This window comes from Sebastes fasciatus, chromosome 20 (assembly GCF_043250625.1).
Source record: "Sebastes fasciatus isolate fSebFas1 chromosome 20, fSebFas1.pri, whole genome shotgun sequence".
Taxonomy (NCBI): domain Eukaryota; kingdom Metazoa; phylum Chordata; class Actinopteri; order Perciformes; family Sebastidae; genus Sebastes; species Sebastes fasciatus.
Window position 1 is genome coordinate 14,986,572 of NC_133814.1, and position 20,267 is coordinate 15,006,838.

The window sequence follows — 20,267 nt, forward strand, 5'->3', positions numbered from 1 at the left end:
TTATGTAGTTACAGTGTGTGTGCGTGTGTGTGTGTGTGTGTGTGGTTGAAAGCATCAAAATTCGATCATTCAGGGCTCGGGCTCCGCCGAGGGCTTCACATAAACACAGCCATACACTCTCCCACATGCACACTCTCACCACGTACACACATAACTGACTCTGAGGGCTTTTGTTGTATTTATTCATTTATTGCTCATTAAAAATGCATTTCTTATTTCTGGGGAGAGATCCTATCTACATTTCTAGAGGGAGGAGGCCAGAGAGAAACAAAGGAGAGTATGTTGAAAGTCTGCGAGAGATGCGGAAGGAAAAGAGGGAGAGAAAGAGAATAAGAGATGAGAGAGAAGGGCAGGGACGGAGTAAAAGATGGACAAATGTTAGAAAGAGCCCGGAAGGAAACGATGAACAAGATTGATGGACAAATGAGGATTTAGAATGGAAAGGACTAAGTGAAGGGGGTCTCCCGCACAGTAATTCATAACAGCAAAGATTAAAATGAAATGAAGAGCTTTAATTTCTGCTTTCTGGGAGTATCTGACGGGTTCTGTTCATTGTGAAATCTTCCAATATGTGCCAAATTTGATCTGTGCCTCAGCTGTGTTTTGTGCATTATGGAACCACGAGGACAAACCAAGTTGTTCTTTTTTCCACCGCACAAGTGCAACATGCCGTGCAGCTCACATTGGCACAGGATGGAGTGATTTTTCATTGCCTTTGTGCAAAATTTGGCTCAGTTAAATATTCTTCTAGAAGCGCATCGGGAGAGCTCCCGGACGAGTCCGGTATTGGCCCATTTTGCCATGTGGCTGCCGTTAACGGAACACACAGTAATGGCCAAAAGATTCAGACACAGAAATAAAAAAAGGGCCAGCATCAGTGCGGGATGCAAATGATGAGCTTTGAGGAGGTTTATCACCATTCGTTTATGAATAAATTTGAATTATCCTGGGTTCATCCTGAACAATGGGATTTACTGTAGGTCCTCCACACATGTCGTAGCAGATGTTTGCTTTTGAGAGCAGCAGGCGTGTGAAGAGAATGTGTCAGTGTGTGGTGTAAATGAGAAAATAAGACTTGGTATGAGTGTGTGTGTGTGTGTGTATGTATGTGTGTGTGTGTATGTGTGTGTGTGCATGCCCAAGTATGTGCTTTTCATGAATCATCCATAAATATACATGAAATGTTTTTTTTAGTTTGTTTGAAAAAAATAAAATAACACAGCTTCACATCTTTCCCTCTGTAGACCATTTAACATCTACACACACACACACACACACACACACACACACACACACTGTCAATATTTGGAGAATATGTGCATTTTAGATTTGTAATTCATGAAACTAGCTTCAATTAAAGACACTTCAATCATTATGTAAATCTTCACTTAGAGTGAAATAGAAAAGTGTAGTCAATCAAGGCCAAGATCAAAGGTTTCTGCTGGATTTGATTGGTCAGAAGTCTCAGACAGGCCGCACTGAAGCTGTTGATCTTCTCGAGTAGACTTTTACTTATGCGTTAATCATTTGCCCTTAAATCTGACTTTTATCTCTTCGCTTCTGTTTGGACATTTCTGATTGCTTTATTGTACTCAATGAGTAACTTGAGTCTGAGATGATATGACACGTGAACCATACTTGATATAAAAATTAAAAAAAATCCATGTGCTGATTACTGGTTTTTGATCTTTCTGCTTGTTTTTTTTTGTTTTGTTTAATCATTCATGTGATTATACTGCAAATCTTTAAAGCTGTAGTCGGTAACTTTGAGCAAATATGATAAAAAGTTATTTTTATAAAACGGTCACTATATCCTGACCGTAGTGCATGAGGCAGGTAATCTGAAAAAAAATCATGTTCCTCTACCTCCTCCTAGCGCTCCCAATGGCATTTGCATGATTTCCCCGCTCCCGAAGGAAAACAACCAACCAGAGCTGAGGAGTGGCTAACGCAGCTGTCAATCACTGCTCACAAAACTCCGAACGGTCAAACTAGTCAGCGCTGATCAAATATGAATCAATATCTTGTTACTGTAATGAATATTTCTCGCATCAAATGTTTTCAGAAACATCTTGTAGTGTACTGTTTAGCTGTAAAATGAGAAAATTTGTGACCCGGCCGCCATGTTGAATACAGTTGAGTCAAAATCAAGCCCCGCCCTCCAACCGGAGCAAATTTTGATAATCATATTTGATCAGCGCTGCCTAGTTTGACATCGATTGACTGCCAAGTTAGCGACTCCTCAGCTCTGATTAGTTGTTTTCCTTCGGGCACATTGAAATCTTGCAATGCCATTAGGAGCGTCGCTAGGAGGAGGCAGAGGAACATGATATGTTTTCCGCAGATTATCTGTCTCATGCACTACTGTCTACTATATAGTGACTGTTTTATAAAAACTTTTTGTCATATTTGCTCAAAGTTACCGACTGCAGCTTTAAGTGCATGTCAGTGTTACATATGATCTCCCATTAAACCCATATATTGATGTTGTGAGACTTTTTTTAAATCACCATTGACCAGTAAATATAATGAAGTCTCTATTTAGTGTGCAATCAATCGGTACTCATATTCAGATTTTACTGTAGTTTTTAAGTATTTTGCTTATAAACTCTTTCTTCTGGTGAACGACTGTAACCTAAGAAAAGTGTTTCTTTTATGACACCTCACTGTCTGAGCCATTATAGCAACAGCACCCGAGAGGGCATTCCTTAATGTCATTGTGGGTGAGAGGATAGGTATAAGGCGTCATCTGTACCAGCAAATTACCCATAATCACAGTAGAAATGCACGTCTGGGTGTTAAGGCTTTTATACAGCGGTTATCAGTGCGTGCAATTGTCTGAAAGGTTTTCTCCAAAGTCGTGTCTATAAAGAGGAATGAACATTTCAAGAAAACAAGACAGGTATTCAAATGTTTCCCAGAGTTAGCATAGAAACTTACAAATGGCTGGAAGTATCAGCATGAGAATGATCAGCATGGTTAGCAATCAACGACATTCAAACTTACACCCCAGTGTTGCTCCTCTTGGTCCTGTGTTTTTTATTTTTCTGTTCTAATCCATTTGTGTTGTTTCTCCAGTTCAGGGTATTTGGTGCTGGACAAGGCTCTGGACAGGGAGTCTCTGGATTATTATACCTTGGTGGTCACAGCCTCAGACGGACGCCCAGATGGGGTAAGAAACGGAGCTGTAGCGTGCAGATATTAAGTAGTTGTCTTTACTTGACTTGTTTCACATCCCCAGTGGAATTAAACTAAGTGGCTGCCAGGAGGGAAACTAAATCCTTCACAGAGAAATGCCACAAACAACAGCTGTGGCATTATGTGAAAAGAGGCATATCAGAAGCAATTGTTGGAAAAAAACCCGTCTCATTCAGTAATAATAATAATCATAACAACCACCCCCATCAAAATAAAAGCCCAAATCCATTTGTAACAATGCATTTTAAACCAATTTGGATTCTTAAATGAATGGATGTGAAAAATAATATATGCTCTGGCTCTGCAACCCTGAGCAGAATAAACAGTTTAGAAAATGGATGGGAGGAAAAAGAATCTATCAAATTACTACCTGGGAAAAAGAAAGGCTCATCTAAGCTTATACAACTTTAAGAGATGTGATGGAAAAGACCCGCATGAAAATGTCTTTAATCATAGACATACCAAGTAGGACTAAATACAGTAGTTATCCACTGACATAAACTTTTTATCTTTATCTTTTATCATCTTCTTTTTATATATATTAGCATGCCATTGTTATTAGATCACATTGTGTCTCAGAGAAGACAACGGAGACTACGTCCACAAATGGAAAATGCATCTTTTCTCTCCATTTTGGCCGTACTTATCCAGCGGTTTTCCCTATAGTTTTCTTTAGCGCTGATTGTGTGACTTTGAAGTTGCCCAAAGTCACACAACATAATCAAACTAACCGATCAAGGCAGCGGCAGACAAGCAATTACCGTGTTTTGCGAGGTAAAATTACTGTGTTTGTCAATGGAGTCTTGTGGCTGTGAAGGAGAGCATAGATGACGGCATTTAGATGGCTAAAAATATGTTCTGCTCTGCTTTGTACTGTAGGAAACACACTGACTATGCAAGTCAAAACTATCCCTTTAAGGTTCGGAATACAAGAAATGTATCCAGCTGAGGACTCGACAGAGTAACCAAGCTATTTCTGCTCAACTCCTTACCAGATGTTGAGTGTGATCAGCAGTTTTTCTTATTTGCCACCTGTGGAATAACCTAAAAGTCTGGTGACCACTTGAACTCACTTTATTTATGATATTTTAGTCCTCAGACCTTCAACAGCTTTTTGCGTTTCAATGCAGATGGAGCACTTGAACGATCTGAAAACGCTCCTGTGAAAGCATGTTGTTTTCACACATAAACCCTTGGCTTAGTGTGGACGGAGTCTGAATAAACACGCAACTACAAAATGTCTAAAACAATTCTTAATCACGCTGCTGCAAGAGCTACTTTGCAAAAGATGGAGCGTGTGCCCTTCCTCACTTTCTCACTTACCTAATTGATCACAGGTCACCAGAGTCGCTCTCTCTATCCCTCTCTGTTTGTGTTCTTCTCGTCTCTTCCTTTTTTAAAAGTCAAATCTTCACTTGCTCTCACATGAAAGTCAAATGGATGGCGTGTCCCTGCCCTCCCTTCTTTCCTCCTTCTCCACTCCCCTGGCTTCTAACAATTTCCCTTTCTAGCTTCTCTTCTCCCCCTCATCATCCATCTATTAGTTTTGCATTAAAGGAAGTTTGTCTCCTCTCCTCCTCCTCCTCCTCCTCCTCCTCGCTGACATGCCTCCCACACATGTCAATTAAAGCCAAAGGTAAAGTTTAAGGTCCCTCAGAGGAGAGAAAATGCTGATTTGAATACCCTGACCTTCTCTCACACACCCTCGCACACAATATGAAGGGAGAGAACAAGTGGGAGGAATTTAGAGAGCGTGGGGAAGGAGCAGTGATGTGAGAGGTGTTCAGGGGGCCCTTATTACCTTAACAATTGTGCTGTGTGTTCATACACAGTGCTATAAAGGAGTCCTGACACATACACACTCACAGACATGCACACATGTACTTAGTCAATTGCTCTTTGGAACTTGACAATTAGTGTATTATCTTTTTGCCCCAAAGGTCTTTAAGTCAGAAAATGGCTAAAAGTAGTTTGGACATTTTTCTGCTTGACACTCCATTATATTTCGAACGAGCGGAGAAAAAAAAAAAAGAGAGAGGTGTATGAGAGAGGAATGGTACGAGCTACACAGAGAGACAGAAGGGAAGACGAGGAAAGAAAGAAATAGAAAAAGGAGAAGGGAAGATTGGGGTGTAGTCGCCTCATACGGACCCATTAATCAGCATCACTCGAAAGGCCTTGGGTTGTCTTGATATGCGTGCACACACACACACGTCTGTGTCCCCTATTATTAAATGTCCCGTTGTGAGAGCGTCAGACTACAAAGTGCCTAATTGGCTATTTGGCCAGTGAATCCATCATACTGCCACGGATTGAGGGCCCTACAAGCTGGTGCAGTAAACCAGCTCCACTGTAAGGACACTGTGCATTGTCAGATGAAACTTAAACTTTGGTGCAGGACAATGTGCTGTTGTCAGATGGACTGTATAATACTGTGTATCGTGGCATGGGTATGTGAATCAGCTCATGTTTCCACCATTAAATACTGTGTGGATTAGCGCTGCTGTAGCTATACAGTAATGAAGGTAAGAGTTTATTCAGTAGTTTAAAGGAACAGTGTGTAATGTTTTGGGGGGATCTATTGGAAGAAATGGAAAATAATATTCATAACTATGTTTTCTTTAGTGTATAATCACCTGAAAATAAGAATCGTTGTGTTTTTGTTAGCTTAGAATGAACACTTCATATCTACATAGGGAGCGGGTCCTCTTCACAGAGTCCGCCATGTTTCTACAGCAGCCCAGAATGGACGAATCAAACACTAGCAGAGATAGCCTTTAGCATATGTTACCTGAAGACCGCCGTAGTTCTCCGACACACTTGTGAAACTGCAGTAACGTGAGCTGCGGAGTGCAAAACCGTGGTACCGCCCGCCGACGTCTGACTTCCGTTGCTCCTAAAGTAGAGTTATTATGGTAAGGACGGCCTCTGAGGGAGGCGAACGGCATTACCACGGTTTTGCATTCATGTTACCGCAGTCTTGGAAAGGGAGGAGTGAGCATAGGGGTACTCAGTTGGTTGCAATCTGCAACCACGCAACTAAATGTCGCCGAATTCGCCGAGACCTTTAAAGAATGACTAGTGTTTTTGTATTTTTTTTCTTAATGTGACCAAATCCCATGAAAAGACAGAAAACCAACAATGTGTTAATTCTTCTGACAATAGTTTCTAACATTTCTATGGCCTTGTTCAGACTGTAAACCCAAATCCGTTTTTTGGCATATCCAGATTATATCCAGGTTGATTTTAGACAGTCTGGACAGCAGAAAATCACATGAAATGCGATTATTGCAACTCCGTCACTGAGTTTGTCTGGTGCGACAGAGGAGTTCCGACCACGACTTGACAGCGCGAAAGGTAAAATATGTTCTGCGTTGGAAAGCCACATCACCAGTGTAGCCACGCTGTTGCCACAGCAACCCATGCAGATATGTTGGTGATATCTGGACACACAAATACGATCTCATCACTTGCAAATTACAGTGCGGTCTGTCTTTAAGATCTGATTTGAGAAACTCGCTAGACTAGTCTCAGGAGGTTGGGGAGTTAGAGGGAGTTGTGGCAACAAACAGCATTGTCATGTATGCAGGTTGTAATGGCTGCCCTGCACACCTGCAGGAATATCATTGAACCTTACTAATCAGCTGGCAGCCAAACAGAATGAGCCAGTGAATGTGAAGCATGAATGAAACAGCGTCAGTGTTCTCCCTCAACTAATGCTTATGTGTTTGTTGTAATTTTTGGACAATGGAGTTCTATGGCATCAAGTAATACTTTTTTAGTAGGATTAATTCTGGATTAATTTTCACAGGATTTGAAGACAATGAGAAAATTATTGACAGGCGTATATTTTAAATTGCAACAACACAGAGCAAGCACAGCAGTTTGGTGTTAAAGGGGAAACATGCCCCGAGTTTGTGGCAAAGTGGCAAAGTTTTTAAGCTGGCAGACATCAGTGGTTTCCCATCTATCACAAGTGGTTGCTGAGCAATCGTCGAGACAGGCAGGGATTAGTTACCCTGCAGAAAGTGAGACTCCAATGAAGCCAAAATCACATTTTACTCGGAAGGGGATGAATCTACCCAGCACTGACTTTTCAAGCTTTTACCACTCACCGTTTTACCACAGGATGCTAAAACCAAACCTAAAACCACCGACAGCTAGTACTATGGAAAGTCACATGAACATGCAATTATTGATTGTTTAGTTTCTCATCTTTTAGACATATTGGTAATTTGGAAAATAATCCCTCACAATGCATAGTCGAGTAGACATCTGACACCTTAAAGGCACAATGACGAAGGTTTGTCGGAAGTGCCTTAAACTTGCATTCTTTCTAACAGCCAGCAGGGGGCGACTCCTCTGGTTGCAAAAAGAAGTCAGATTGTATAGAAGTCTATGAGGAAATGAGCCTACTTCTCACTTGATTTATTACCTCAGTAAACATTGTAAACATGAGTTTATTGTCTCAATCACTAGTTTCAAGTTTTCTTCAATACAGCATGATGTTCATTTAGTAAATTATGGTCCCATTTAGAGTCAAATAGACCATAAAGCAGGCGATTTCGGGCGTGGCTACCTTGCGATTGACAGGTTGCTACCACGGCATTTTCCATTCTGTTTTTTCGTCTTAAAACTTTAACCCTTTCACAGTGTGTTTTCAGTTCATAAAAGTTAATTACAACCTTTTTGGTCGCCTGAAATGTCTTATTCATTGTTCGATTGTACTGTACTTGCAGCCTCGCTATTTGCGTTTTTTCAGCGCTGTGCCATTTTTCGCAGCTTCCTCTTGAATGCTTGCTTTCAGTCCGGCACCGGGTCGCTACGTTTTTATAGAGGTCGATGCCCAGAAACGTCCCGAACACAGCAAAATGAAAAGGAAAGATAAAATCCAGGCAGAGGGCAGGGGATCTGCAGATACAGATATAGATACAGACGCTGCTAGTGAGTCAGTGATGATTCAGATGGATTATTTTTGTAGTCTATACATGTTTTTAAGGAAATCCCTCTCATTGTGCTTTTAAGAATGTGGTGTCTCCATATTTGGGTGGGTGTAAAACTTTGGCAGGTGGCCGCGATATCAGCAAGATAATAAACTCTGAGATGTGCGGTTATTGAAAAATGATGTGTATAGAGCTCCCCAATGCAAAATGGAGCTTCTCCTTCTCTCTCTTTATGTCGATCTGTGTGTATGTGTGTGTGTGTGTGTGTGTGTTTGCCAGCGCTGCTCACAGCCTTCCTTTTCATTATATCAGAGCTCATTCTACTTTACATATATTGGCATTCGGATAAACAGTTTTGTCAACTGTGAGCTCTTAACCTCAAATTACTTGCATCGCCGTGTGCCCTGCCAACCTCAATAGCCTGTTGTCGCCTCTGTGATTGTCACTCTCCCACACACAGCCACACACGCTGCTTTTTCCTCTTTTCATCTCATTGTCGTGAATCGGTTAGCTCTCCCTCATTTTCCACCTCCTCCCAGTTCGCTTCTTTAAAAGTCAAATCTTCAATCAGTCTCTCTCTCTTTCTCTCTCTCTCTCTCTCTGTCTCTTTCTCTCTCTCTCTTTCTCTCTCTCTCTCTCTGTCTCTTTCTCTCTCTCTCTCTCTCTCTCTCTCTCGTCTGCTCTCATGAAATTCAAATTAAGAAATTGGTGACCTCTTACCAGCTTCTCTCTCTTTCCTGGTTGTCTGCCCTTACTCTCTGAAATGTGTTATGCTGTTGCTGTTGGTTGCTAAACAGTGTGAATTGGTGACATTTGCTGTAAACAAATAGATTTGTAATGAATCCAAACAACCACAAACATGCTTTAATGCCTCAGGTGATCAGATAAGTTTGTTGCTACAGACCTTTGACAGATTCTTGTCTATCCATCCGACCTTTGGTTGCAAAAAAAATACCAAATTGTACCAGCCGAGCTGTCTGTTCCAAAAGGACTGCCATATGAGGTCTTTCTTTGACCCTGAGCCAGTAAAAGGGTAACTTCAGTATGTTACAACCTGGACTCTATTTTCTCAATGTTTTTATTTCTAAGTGAATAATGGGGATAACAGTTTTATTGTATTGAACAAGAACGCTGCAGACGGCTGACGCCAAACAAGCTGTAATGTAATCACTTGGCGCTCCTCACCGTCAATGTACGTTCACTAAAAGTGCTTTTTTTCTTTCTTTACCTTTCGCTTTATCCGGATTACAGAAAGTGTAGCTTAGTGTTACCTAAAAGATTTTTAATGTCACGGCTGAATATTTTGCTGATTTCAACAATGTGGATGCAACGCAAGATTTCAGAATGAGACTTCTCTGAGCGAGACTTGGTTAGACCATAGAATGTATATAAGAAGTGGACGTAGTCACCGTAATGTCACATGGTTTTTGGACTGCCGATTTGAAGCCCCAAGTTGCCCTGAGCGATTACATTACAGCCCGCTTAGCAGCTACCGGCTGTAACATTCTCTTTCAAGACTGGACCAATTTTAAAAAATAGTTGTCCCCATTAGTAACTGGAAAACAAAAACATGGGAAAATAGAGTCCAGGTTGAAAAATACCTAAGTTAAACTTTAAAGGGACTATTTGTAACTTTCAGAAATGCTTGTTAACAGCGACTCCTGTGGCCTTGAAATCAACGAAAGTAAGCGTCGAGCTCACGCTTGCTCGCTCTAAATAGACATGAACCAGCATCGCTCAAAACAGTGAGGCGACACACGTCAGCTAAAAGCACAATATCACTCTATATTTCAGCTGCTTGGCAGTAATGTTAGCTGACCAGACAAAGGTCTCTCCATGAATCACTGCTGATACTGTGTTTGCTTCTCCTGCCTCAGCGCAGGCTCAGGCAGCGGGGCTCCTCAACGAGTTACGTTATCGCCTCCCGACCGCAGCCGGCAACCGTAGATACACCGGTACCCGGTCGGTAACGAGACGACAACGTAACACGTGGAGGAGCCCCGTCACTTCCCAAGACACGGAAAACCTCTGTTGGTCTGGAGGAGCTGCAGCATTTATTTCTGCACAAACGTCCCCTGTGCATTCACTAGATATTCTCAGAGCTAAACTAACTCTTCTGCAGTGTGGAGCGAGTACGCGAGAACGCGTGCTTTGTCTTAGTGAAGGTAAGCAGGCAGCGGAGACGAGGCTCCGGCCACACGCGAGCGCGCAAATGCGAACGCGCATGTGTGCCGACCCGCTACATTTATACGCTTAAAAAGTTACAAACAGTCCCTTTAAGTAATTTTCACGTCTTTCTTAATTATGCATATCTTAACACAAATCCCCTTTTAACACGGCAATAAAAGGTGAACAGTTGTTAGAAGCACAAAGAGATGGGACAGCGAGGACCAGAGTGCAGCCAATTAGCAAGCAAAATGGGCTCTTTAGTTTGTTACATAAGGGAGCTGTTAGTACGAGGGACAAAGACACTAAGTTGGTAAAATAAAACCTCTGTGAAATTGGAAGATGGATTCATCCTGTGTACTCTGATAATCCATCACATAAAGAACTCTCCGGCGCTAAAGCAGTTAATCATGTTAAATGGAATACACAATTCAGCTTCAGATGTTGTCTGAACAGACCAGAATAGTAACACAGATTTGTGTGTATGTGTGTGTGTGTAGATCTCCACAGCGACGGTGAACATTGTGGTGACAGATGTTAATGACAATGACCCGCTGTTCGATTCTTCACTGCCAGCGAACCTCACTGTCATCGAGGAGCGGGATCACGCCTACGTTGGACAGGTCAAGGTAGGAAGATGCACATGCACAGATAAGCAGCAAACACGCACACACTCACTCTCCTCACCTCTATTCCCTCAACTCACTTCTCACTACATGTTGTTAAATACATTTTGATTGCAAGATATGATTTCATGTTTATTTGAGAGCGTGTGTTTGTATGCTTATGTGTTCATTATCCACAGATTCACGTGTTTCTTTGTTCGGTTTGCTTATGCTTTTTTTTCTTGCTCTAATCCTTTCTCATAATGATTGGTCATGAACAAAAAAAAAAAAAGAAAAAATTTAGATTACAATTTATCTCATTGCATCAATAATTCCAGACTGCGCATCTGCAATTAAAAGGCCCGACACATTGGAGAGAGCATGTAGACAGATTACACTTGTCTCTGTTATTCATCTTGTGGTGCGTGATTGTTATTGTGGCGCAGATCATCATGTCTCACTTTAAGCGATCCTGACACAAGGACCTTGAGACTTTAAAGAGATTATATAAGACTCATCTACATTTCTTTGTCGTCCTCCTTCACAGTCTCTTACCACACATACAGACACGCGTGCAGCGCTCAAAGATTCACCGAGGCGCTAATTAAATTCTGCTCTTATAATCTTTTACAACAGGGACCAGTGATCACTAATAGAACTCTGTAAACCTTGGTAGCTTTGTAATTACACCTGTATGTTATTATGCTCGGAGGACAGCGTGCGCATGTGTGTGCATATTTGTAGGTGGACGGGATACAAGAATTTGAGAGAATGGTGTGTGAGGACGGTGTCTATTTGGTCATACAAGACCCCCGCAGACCATTAGATATCATAATTATGACTTATTAGAATGACATTTGTTTATTATTATCACTTGTTATGAAATGGGTAGATCAGACGTAACTGTGATTTGACTAAGTTACATGAGCTCTCTTGATGGCTGCCAGCAGCCACTTGGTCCTTCACAGTTCCTCAACTGTTATGATATAAAACTGGAGACTTTGATTAGTACAACCAGTCACACAGCAGCTCTTTGGGATGTCGACATCACCAAGAAAATTATCTTAATTTGCCGCTTTCCGAGCAATTCTCTGCACCGCTTAAGCTCTAACAAACGGTTTATTATTTACCTAATATGCATCATTCATGTGAGACAAAGATAACCGTTATGTTACATTGCAGTCTAATTAATTTGAATGTGAATCACGACGTCTCCCCCGTCCCTGCGACAACTAACGTTAGTTTGGTATATGTCGGGCAGGTGAACAGTAGACCCCCGACGGCTCTCTATTAAATAGATATTTAGCAATCACCAACACGCTTACGTTAGCCCCCAGTCGAAAACGTAATGCCAAAAGTTTGGAAGTAATATAGTTTGGAAAACTTTTGTTTTTGTCATGAATACTTTCACACAGAATGGGATTTTTACGCAGCGAACAAGCAACATAGTGATTTTCTGAGCTTTCCCTCCGCGAATAACCAATCACGTTGTGTTACCTTCTGTTCTTACTTTTCACAATAAGAGCTTAAGGCATATAATATTTGCAGGCGAGTATTTTGCATTTTTTGTGCCGTTTATTCGGCACTCAATTCTCACTATTCAACCGGAATAGCAGTAAATCAAGGGCAACTATGAATGAAACTGTATATTGCAATGAATAAATAAATCTCAGTCTGCTACGATTTTACTATATTGTAAAAAAAAAAAGAAAAAAAATCTAGCACTTGTTTAAGTAACAGGATCTCTCCTCAGCACTGAGGGATGAGTTTTCACTTGCATCAGCACCCTCCTCTCCACTTACCCCAAAGACACCTGGACTCGTTCCAGACCTAATAACTGACTTATGTATTCCCCAGACAGGGGTCATGGGTAAACCTGACGTGTTGATAGGCTCTGATCTTTCAAGATGCTCCCGCGGTTGCACGCTTGCTTGGATATTCTCCAAGCTTAATTCATAGCCTTTATACACCGGTGTCAGGGGGTCTTTGATCAGTCTGACACTATGCCAGGTTCTAAATGTTAATCATGCTTCTTTGGTTGAACACTAGGACTACTCCTGACATAAATATATGGCCCTTGCACACCGATGTCTAGGATTTGTGAGCAAGTCTTACCTTTAACAGGTTCCAAAGTTAAAAGCTCGATACCTTTTCTTATTTGGATAATTGGGCACTACTCCAAACTCCAACCTTATCCTGAAAGAGCGCATTTCATTTCAACCGTTCTTAATTTTAACTCTTGCTCCGACCGTTGGACATGCTCCAAATTCAACATCCACAAACTCACCCTAATCTTTAGAGAGGGCACTTGAAAGTATTCCAATCCTGAACATCCTCTCTTCCAAGGACCCTTGGATATTTTCCAAACCAAAACAGACGTTGTGATCCCTCAGCAGGCTGCGCGAGGCACGACTCTGGGCCTCATTCCAAACCAGGGTCCCTACCTGTAGGTATTAAACAGATTTCCGGAAGAATGAATGGACCTGACCTTGGTTTGCTGATGCTGGTACGGTAGAGAGAGGAGGTGAGATATGCATGAGTGGCAGAGAGAAATAGGAGAAAGACACCGGGGAGAGGTATTAGGGGTGAGAGAGCGAGGGGGCTGCATTCTTAATCTGACTTTCATGAGTTTGAGACATGGTTTCTATTTTAAAGAGGTGAAAAATGCATTAGAAAAAGAAAAGGCTGTGAAGTGAATTCAGAGAGAGGTCATATGACCGTCAAAGAAAGGATTATAGTGGGTCAAAAATAATAAAGGTGAACGCTTCATTTGCATGATATAGTGGCAGACAATATAGAAGCAAAAACTCCTATCCAAAATGTGCTTGAATTGTAATTATTCTCTGTGCTGTTGACAATGTCAAACCTGGAGAAACGTTGGACAAGGCTGCATCAAAGCAGCTGCAATGGGACCCAATTTGGCTTCAAAATCAAATATTTCATATCAAGCTAGCTGCCTCCCTAAGTGCCTATTCATCAGTTTAAAATTTGGTTCAAGCTTTTTCCACTAGTCCAGCACAACAGCAGATGATTTCACTGATTTGCCACAGAGAGGGGGATGAATCAGGGAAAACGCCTGCTGCAGTGGTTAGCTGGAATAAAGAAATTGCGCACTGTTGGTCCTTCATGGCGTGATTGCCTGTCCCTACAGAACGGCTGTTTACTCTCGACTTGTACTGCGAGTGACAATACGCTGCACAAAAATGGCTTGGTGTTAAGACAAGTTGTAATTTTTTTTTCTTTGTAAATGATTTTAAATTGATTGAAGATTTTTGAAGGGGAAAAAAAACTTTAGAAAGTAGACCATATTGATTTCTTCATACCTTTTATAGTCTCTTCATAATAATACTGTGGCGAACCATGTTTTAATTTACCACAACAGTATTTCACTAGAAACAGACAAAACAAACATTCTGATTTAGTTAATCCTAGAAAGCCACCGATAATGCTAGGAAGCATTGATTAAAAAAAAGACAACAGAATGTTTTCCTGTCTTTATGTTAACATATCAACATTTACAGTAGCTGCTCTTTGTTTTTTTTATCTTTTTGCCTTTTAACAGCTTAAAATGAAGATATGTCTTCTTGCAACCCGTCAACAATAGTCACATATATTTCTTATTGACCAGTTTAACCAAAGAGTAGGTTTTATCCTTGTCTTATTTGATTGTTCACTGTTGAGAGGCGTTGAAATTATAACATTATCCATTCATTTACAAGAAAAAAGCAGAAATATGTTCTTTCTTAAAGGAACAGTGTGTAACATTTCAGGGGCTCTATCAACAAAAATGGAATATAATATTAATATTATTGTATAATCCCTGAAACTAAGAATCGTTGCGTTTTCGTTAGCTTAGAATAGGTCCTTCATATCTATATAGGGAGCAGGCAAAGAGGATAGAAGTAAAGGGACAAAACTCCTGTGTTTTTTTTGGACTGAAAACGCGTATTATATTCATAATATTTAAGGTTCAACACAGCCCATTTTGGTAGTTTATGACAAAAGATTAGAAATAATTTTGTTTTACTTTTGTACGGCACTTTTTAGGTGGACGTTTTACTTGCGTCCGGTAGTCGCTTTCAGTCCAAAATGGCGAAAGCGTAGCTTTGCTGCTGGGCGCTGATGTTGCAATGGAACAAACAATTGACTTTCACTTCTTGGCAATATCTGTTCTTTGGCGGGTCCTCTTCACAGAGTCCGCCATGTTGCTCCGCCATGTTTCATTAGTAGCCCAGAACGGACAAACCACACACTGATTCTAGAGAGAGCCTTTCACATCTTTACGTTACCTGAAGGCCACCGTAGTTGTCCAACAAGCTTGTGAAACGGTAAGGATGGTCTCTAAGGGAGATGAACGCTGTTACTACGGTTTTGCACTCGGCGGCTCATGTTACCGCAGTCTTGGACAGGGAGGATTGAACAGAGGGGTACTCACTTGGTTGCAATCTGCAACCACACCACTAGATGCCACCAACGCCTACGCACAGTACCTTTAAATACCATCCTGTTTACCATCACGCAAACTCTCAGTTTTAGCTTGTCACCCCTTTTGAGGGTCCTGACCCCCAGGTTGGGGAAACCACTGCTCTAAACCATACCAGCACAACACAGAAAATCAAGTACAAATACATTTGTAGCATACATATGTGATAAATGTGTGGTTCCTGTGTCATTTATCATGTCTAAGTTTTATTTATAACTAGTTATTTCTAAAGTTTTTACTCTTGTTTTTGCATTTTTGTCTGGTATTTTAATGTTTGTATGTGCTTAATGTGAACTCCAGGAAGATTAGCCGGTTGCTATGGCACCAGCTAATAGGGAACCTTAATCTAATCAAATCAAATGTTGATATTCATAGAACGTGCAGTACTTTATGTGACGCTACACCAAACTGTTGAAATGAAGTTCAGGAGGAGTACAAAATTGACCTGATGGGAAATATAGTTGAAAAGAAGAAATAACAGAGACTCGAATACAGATGCAACCTCACACACAAGATTCACACACAATGTAGCAGTACAACTACTCGAGTGATGGCTTGTCTGTATGCACAACTTACAGAGAAAGGACTCCCACACTGTTAGAATACCTGACTATATGGTGCCACAAATAAAATGTGCTCCGAAACAGATTTAAAAGAAAAAAAACTCAGTAATTTAGTTTCAGTTGCAGGTACTTCTATCACTGTATCTAGGAATGAAATTAGAGGTGGAGGTGAGAAAGTGATGAAAAGAGAAACGAAAAAAAGGGGAAATTGGAAGAAAAGAGGTATGAGCACCAGAACACGACAGGCAGAGCCAGCGATTGTAGAGATAAGGCGTAGATTTCAGGCTTTTAACTGCTTTCTTTTTTTGTCAGTGTGTGTTGAAAAGCAGCAGATGTAAGGCAGCCGAGACATATTGTGTCTCTGGCTTTTAACTGTCTGGCAATGTAATTATGCTGAGAGAGCTGTGAGGGAGGGACACGACACAAGAGAAAGACAGAATAGAAGAGGAACGATGGAGAGAAAGTCACACACATGCACAGTGCCCAACTCCAGGAACTGCAGACATTAATATGTTTGACATCAAGACGATTAATCCAGCATATTATCTGAAGGATTTAATCTAGTGTCTCAGTTGCAACGCTGTGACAACTGTACTGTTGGCAGTTTGAAGGGAGGTTTTATGGACAATAATGTTTCCCTGTCAAATATCAAACAGCTGCCCTTTTCATAATTTACATAGGCAGGAGGAAATTGCTGTCCATTTATCTTTTTTTTTTCCCAGTTTTCTCAATCATTTCCGTTGGCTGACATCACAGGGCTAAATCTTTAATGCCAAAACTCAATTTCCAGAAAATGATGGGAGATTGACACACATTTATTTGGGTGTGCTATTAAGTTATTTTTGCCTTTTGAAATACACGTGAAAGCACATGTGAAGGGGCCTGAATACTCCAAATTATTTATTCACAGTCAATGACAGCTTGAAAATGTGTCACTTAACCCTTTGAACTCTGCAATAGAAACAGTTCGCCAGTTCCTACATTGGTAGTTTTGGCTTATTGTGATCTGTACAACCTACGCTACAAGGTTATGTCAGTTAATAAACTATAATAATTGATGAAAGTATGGAAATTGTTTTATAAATAAATAAAAAAATCATAAAATGTTATTAAATAAACAAAACATATTGATCCAAAAAGTTTTCTAAATGTAGAAACATGCACAAAATATTTCTTAACACTCCATAAGTTATTCGAACTATGCACATTTTTTTAGTTGTTGAGATATGCTCATCTGTATGAGTAGAGTTAGTGCAAAGGCATAAGTTAATGACATCATCACAAGTGTAAAATGTGATGACACGATAGACAGAAGCCTGAGCTTTCTGCTGCTGCTCCAAAAAAAAAGAATGCTTTAGCTATTATTGTTTTTATTTTAGATCGATTTAAACAGGATCATGCAAACAGATCATTATGTGCCTGACTGTTTCTTGGCCCTGACTTATAACTTCCTGGAGTTTGGTTGCCAGGGATTGCTCATTGCGGATAAAACTTTTTAATTAGTGAGTTTTATGCCACATTCATATCACATCGTAATCATTGTTATTATGAGTTTACGACTTATAAAAAGCATTCATGTCAACATCCAAGTTTTAATAACGAGATTTATGTGACTTGGCACCAGTTACTGGTGTTGTTACCCGTTGAGACAAAGTCCCAAGGAGCCCCCAAAGAGCGCCGAGCTTTGAAGCAAATTTTCATAGTGGTCAAACGGGTGAATTACACCTGTGTACGACACATGATGCCATTGGGCCCAAAAATACTTTTTCCCATTGACTTACATTGTGAAAGTGACGTTTGTAACTCAGCAGGTGAATCAACGATAAAAAGCTTAATACTGTATGTAGAATATAACATTCATTCTATTTCTCTGTTCCAGTCTTAATTCAAGTTATATTGAAGATATTTTAATACAAGGTGACAATAATCAGTGTTGAGAAGGCTGTGAGGTTTACACTGCCTGGTTTATGTTTATGTTTTTAAGACCTTTCAGCCTTATTATCAGTTTAAAACATTTGTTTGAAAAATAATCAAAAAGTAATTAAATGTAATAAGTTATGTAAGTATTCTAATTACTTCATCAATGCAATGTAACTTATTACATTTGATTACTTTTTGATTAGTAATCTCAAAACTATTACATCTCTAAAGTATCCGTCCCAACACTGATCTTATCTAACTCTCCGTCAGAAAGTGATGAAGTGTATTACCCAAAAATGTCTAACTTTTGCTTTCACATCATTCAGTTACAATAATACTTTGCATGAATGTTAGGAATAAGAACAAACACATTTCAACCACTTCTGCTGTTTTACATCTACAAAACTTACACAGTTGCACGTTAAACATCAAATTTATCTCTCACTTTCTCTCTCTTCTTCTTCTTCTTCTTTCCCTCTTCCTCTCTCTCTCAGTATCCATGTTTCATTCTTTCTCTCCCCCTTCTCCAAACAACCCAAGATAATCATCCAAAAAGCTGGACGCTCCATTAAATTTATAATACAGATTTACACCCAGATATCGATGAATCACTGAATGCAAATCACACCACGACGACTTCTTCTTCCTCTTCTTCTTCTCTCTTGCAGTCTGCATAACACTGGCACGAAACAACCCTAATGTCTATTAATCCTAATAGTCACTCCGTGAGATGAGATGAAAGTTTAATGATCCAAAATCGAGGAAACGAGGAAAAATGGGTCACAGCAACAGCAAAGAAGTGACACAGCGCAGCAAAATAAAATGGAATATAAATATGGATTGAGTAATGGGGGTTAGATAAACATATTAAACTGACAATTTTGACACTGCTTCTAAAGTTACAATTTATACTCTACTGGAGCGGAGTGAAATATCTTCACACATATTGGATGGATTGCCATGAAATTTTGAACAAAGAGTCACAATCCCCAGAGGATGAATCCTAATAACTTTTTGTGATCCCTTAACTTTTTATCTGGTGCCATCATCAGGTCAAAATGTACGTTTTTCCAATACTTTTGTTAATGACTTGCAGAACTAATTCCCTTTATCCTCATCTGTACTTTGTGTTTAGTGCTAATTGACAAATGTTAGGACGCTAACAAGCTTAACTAAGTTGGATAACATTGTAAACATTATACCTGCTGGAAATCAGCATTGTTATTGTGAGTATGTTAGCACACTGCTGCTCAAAGCACCGCTGCTCAAAGCACCGCTGTGCTTAAGTACAGTCAGGCAGAGCTGCCAGCTGCTTATTCCACAGTGTTGTTGCTTTTCATAATAGTGTTAGCTTGACATCAAATACATTCTCGTTAATGTCACATCATTGTCACGGCTATATCTTTAGTCAAAGACAATTTATCGTCATGATTTTTTGCTGACAAAATTAACACCGAAACATAATGTATGCAAATAGCAAAAAGGATAATCAGAACACAGTCCACGTTTTTAACATTTAATCAACTTCAAAATAATCCTCCTCCTGACTAATTTAGTCCTGACTGCTCAAGCTCTGAGTGATGATATTAAACACATGGTTTTCTTACCCGCTAGCTATAAAAACAGGTGTGAAGCAATCATTTTTTACACTTTTTATATATTTTCTTTTTGGGACTTTTATTGTAGAGTCAGAGAGCAACGTAAGCAAACCTCAGCCCCCGCACACACAAACACACACTGTGTTAATATTTCCTCTGTTCTGCTCTGGTCTCATCTGTTTTAACGCTGTCAGAATGCTGATTTGACAGGATGAACACTCAGACAGGGTGAAAGGAACAGCGGCTAGCAATTTGTCACCTTCTCAACACCGTATTTTAGTCAGGTGAAAGAAGTGCAACAGAAGAAATAAGTGCTACTCTTTTTTAACCAAGTGAAAATTGAAACCACTGTCTCATTAACTCTGGAAACGTTTTTAACAGTTTCTGCTTGTGGAGAATAAGTTTAATTGCTCTGGACAAGTCGCAATGAGGGAAAAATGAGAGCTGTCGCAAGGGAAAATGTGAGATAGAGAGAGAGAGAGTAGATCACTAAGGTCTGTTTTTGTCACCTTGTCAAAGCTATACCTAAAGCTATACCTAAATCTTTGTGTGAAACTTAAAGATGAGAGCAATTACATGAAGTAAGAAAGGAAGGACGTAGGGAGGGAAGAGAGAAAGCAAGAAAATGACTATAAAATCTTAATTTTTTCCATGCAACTATGTCCTCTCTTTGCTGAAGTTTAAATAAGAAGAAAGTGTATAAAGTGTAGTTGGGTTAGAAGTACAAGGTCAAAAGGTCAGTGCTAATATTTCGGATGCATACCAATTTGACGAAAGCTCGCTAAGTGAAA

The 20,267-nt window shown here is 40.1% G+C and overlaps 1 protein-coding gene across 2 annotated transcripts in view; it reads left to right on the forward strand.

Annotated features, from left to right (window-relative positions):
• LOC141758408 (protocadherin-15-like) overlaps positions 1–20,267 on the forward strand; it is a 210,314-nt gene that overhangs the window by 112,248 nt on the left and 77,799 nt on the right. For both annotated transcript variants that reach the window (XM_074619771.1, XM_074619772.1), the window contains exons 19-20: positions 3,079–3,172; positions 10,808–10,936. In XM_074619771.1, the coding sequence (XP_074475872.1) occupies positions 3,079–3,172; positions 10,808–10,936 (223 nt within the window). The remainder of the gene's footprint in view (positions 1–3,078; positions 3,173–10,807; positions 10,937–20,267) is intronic.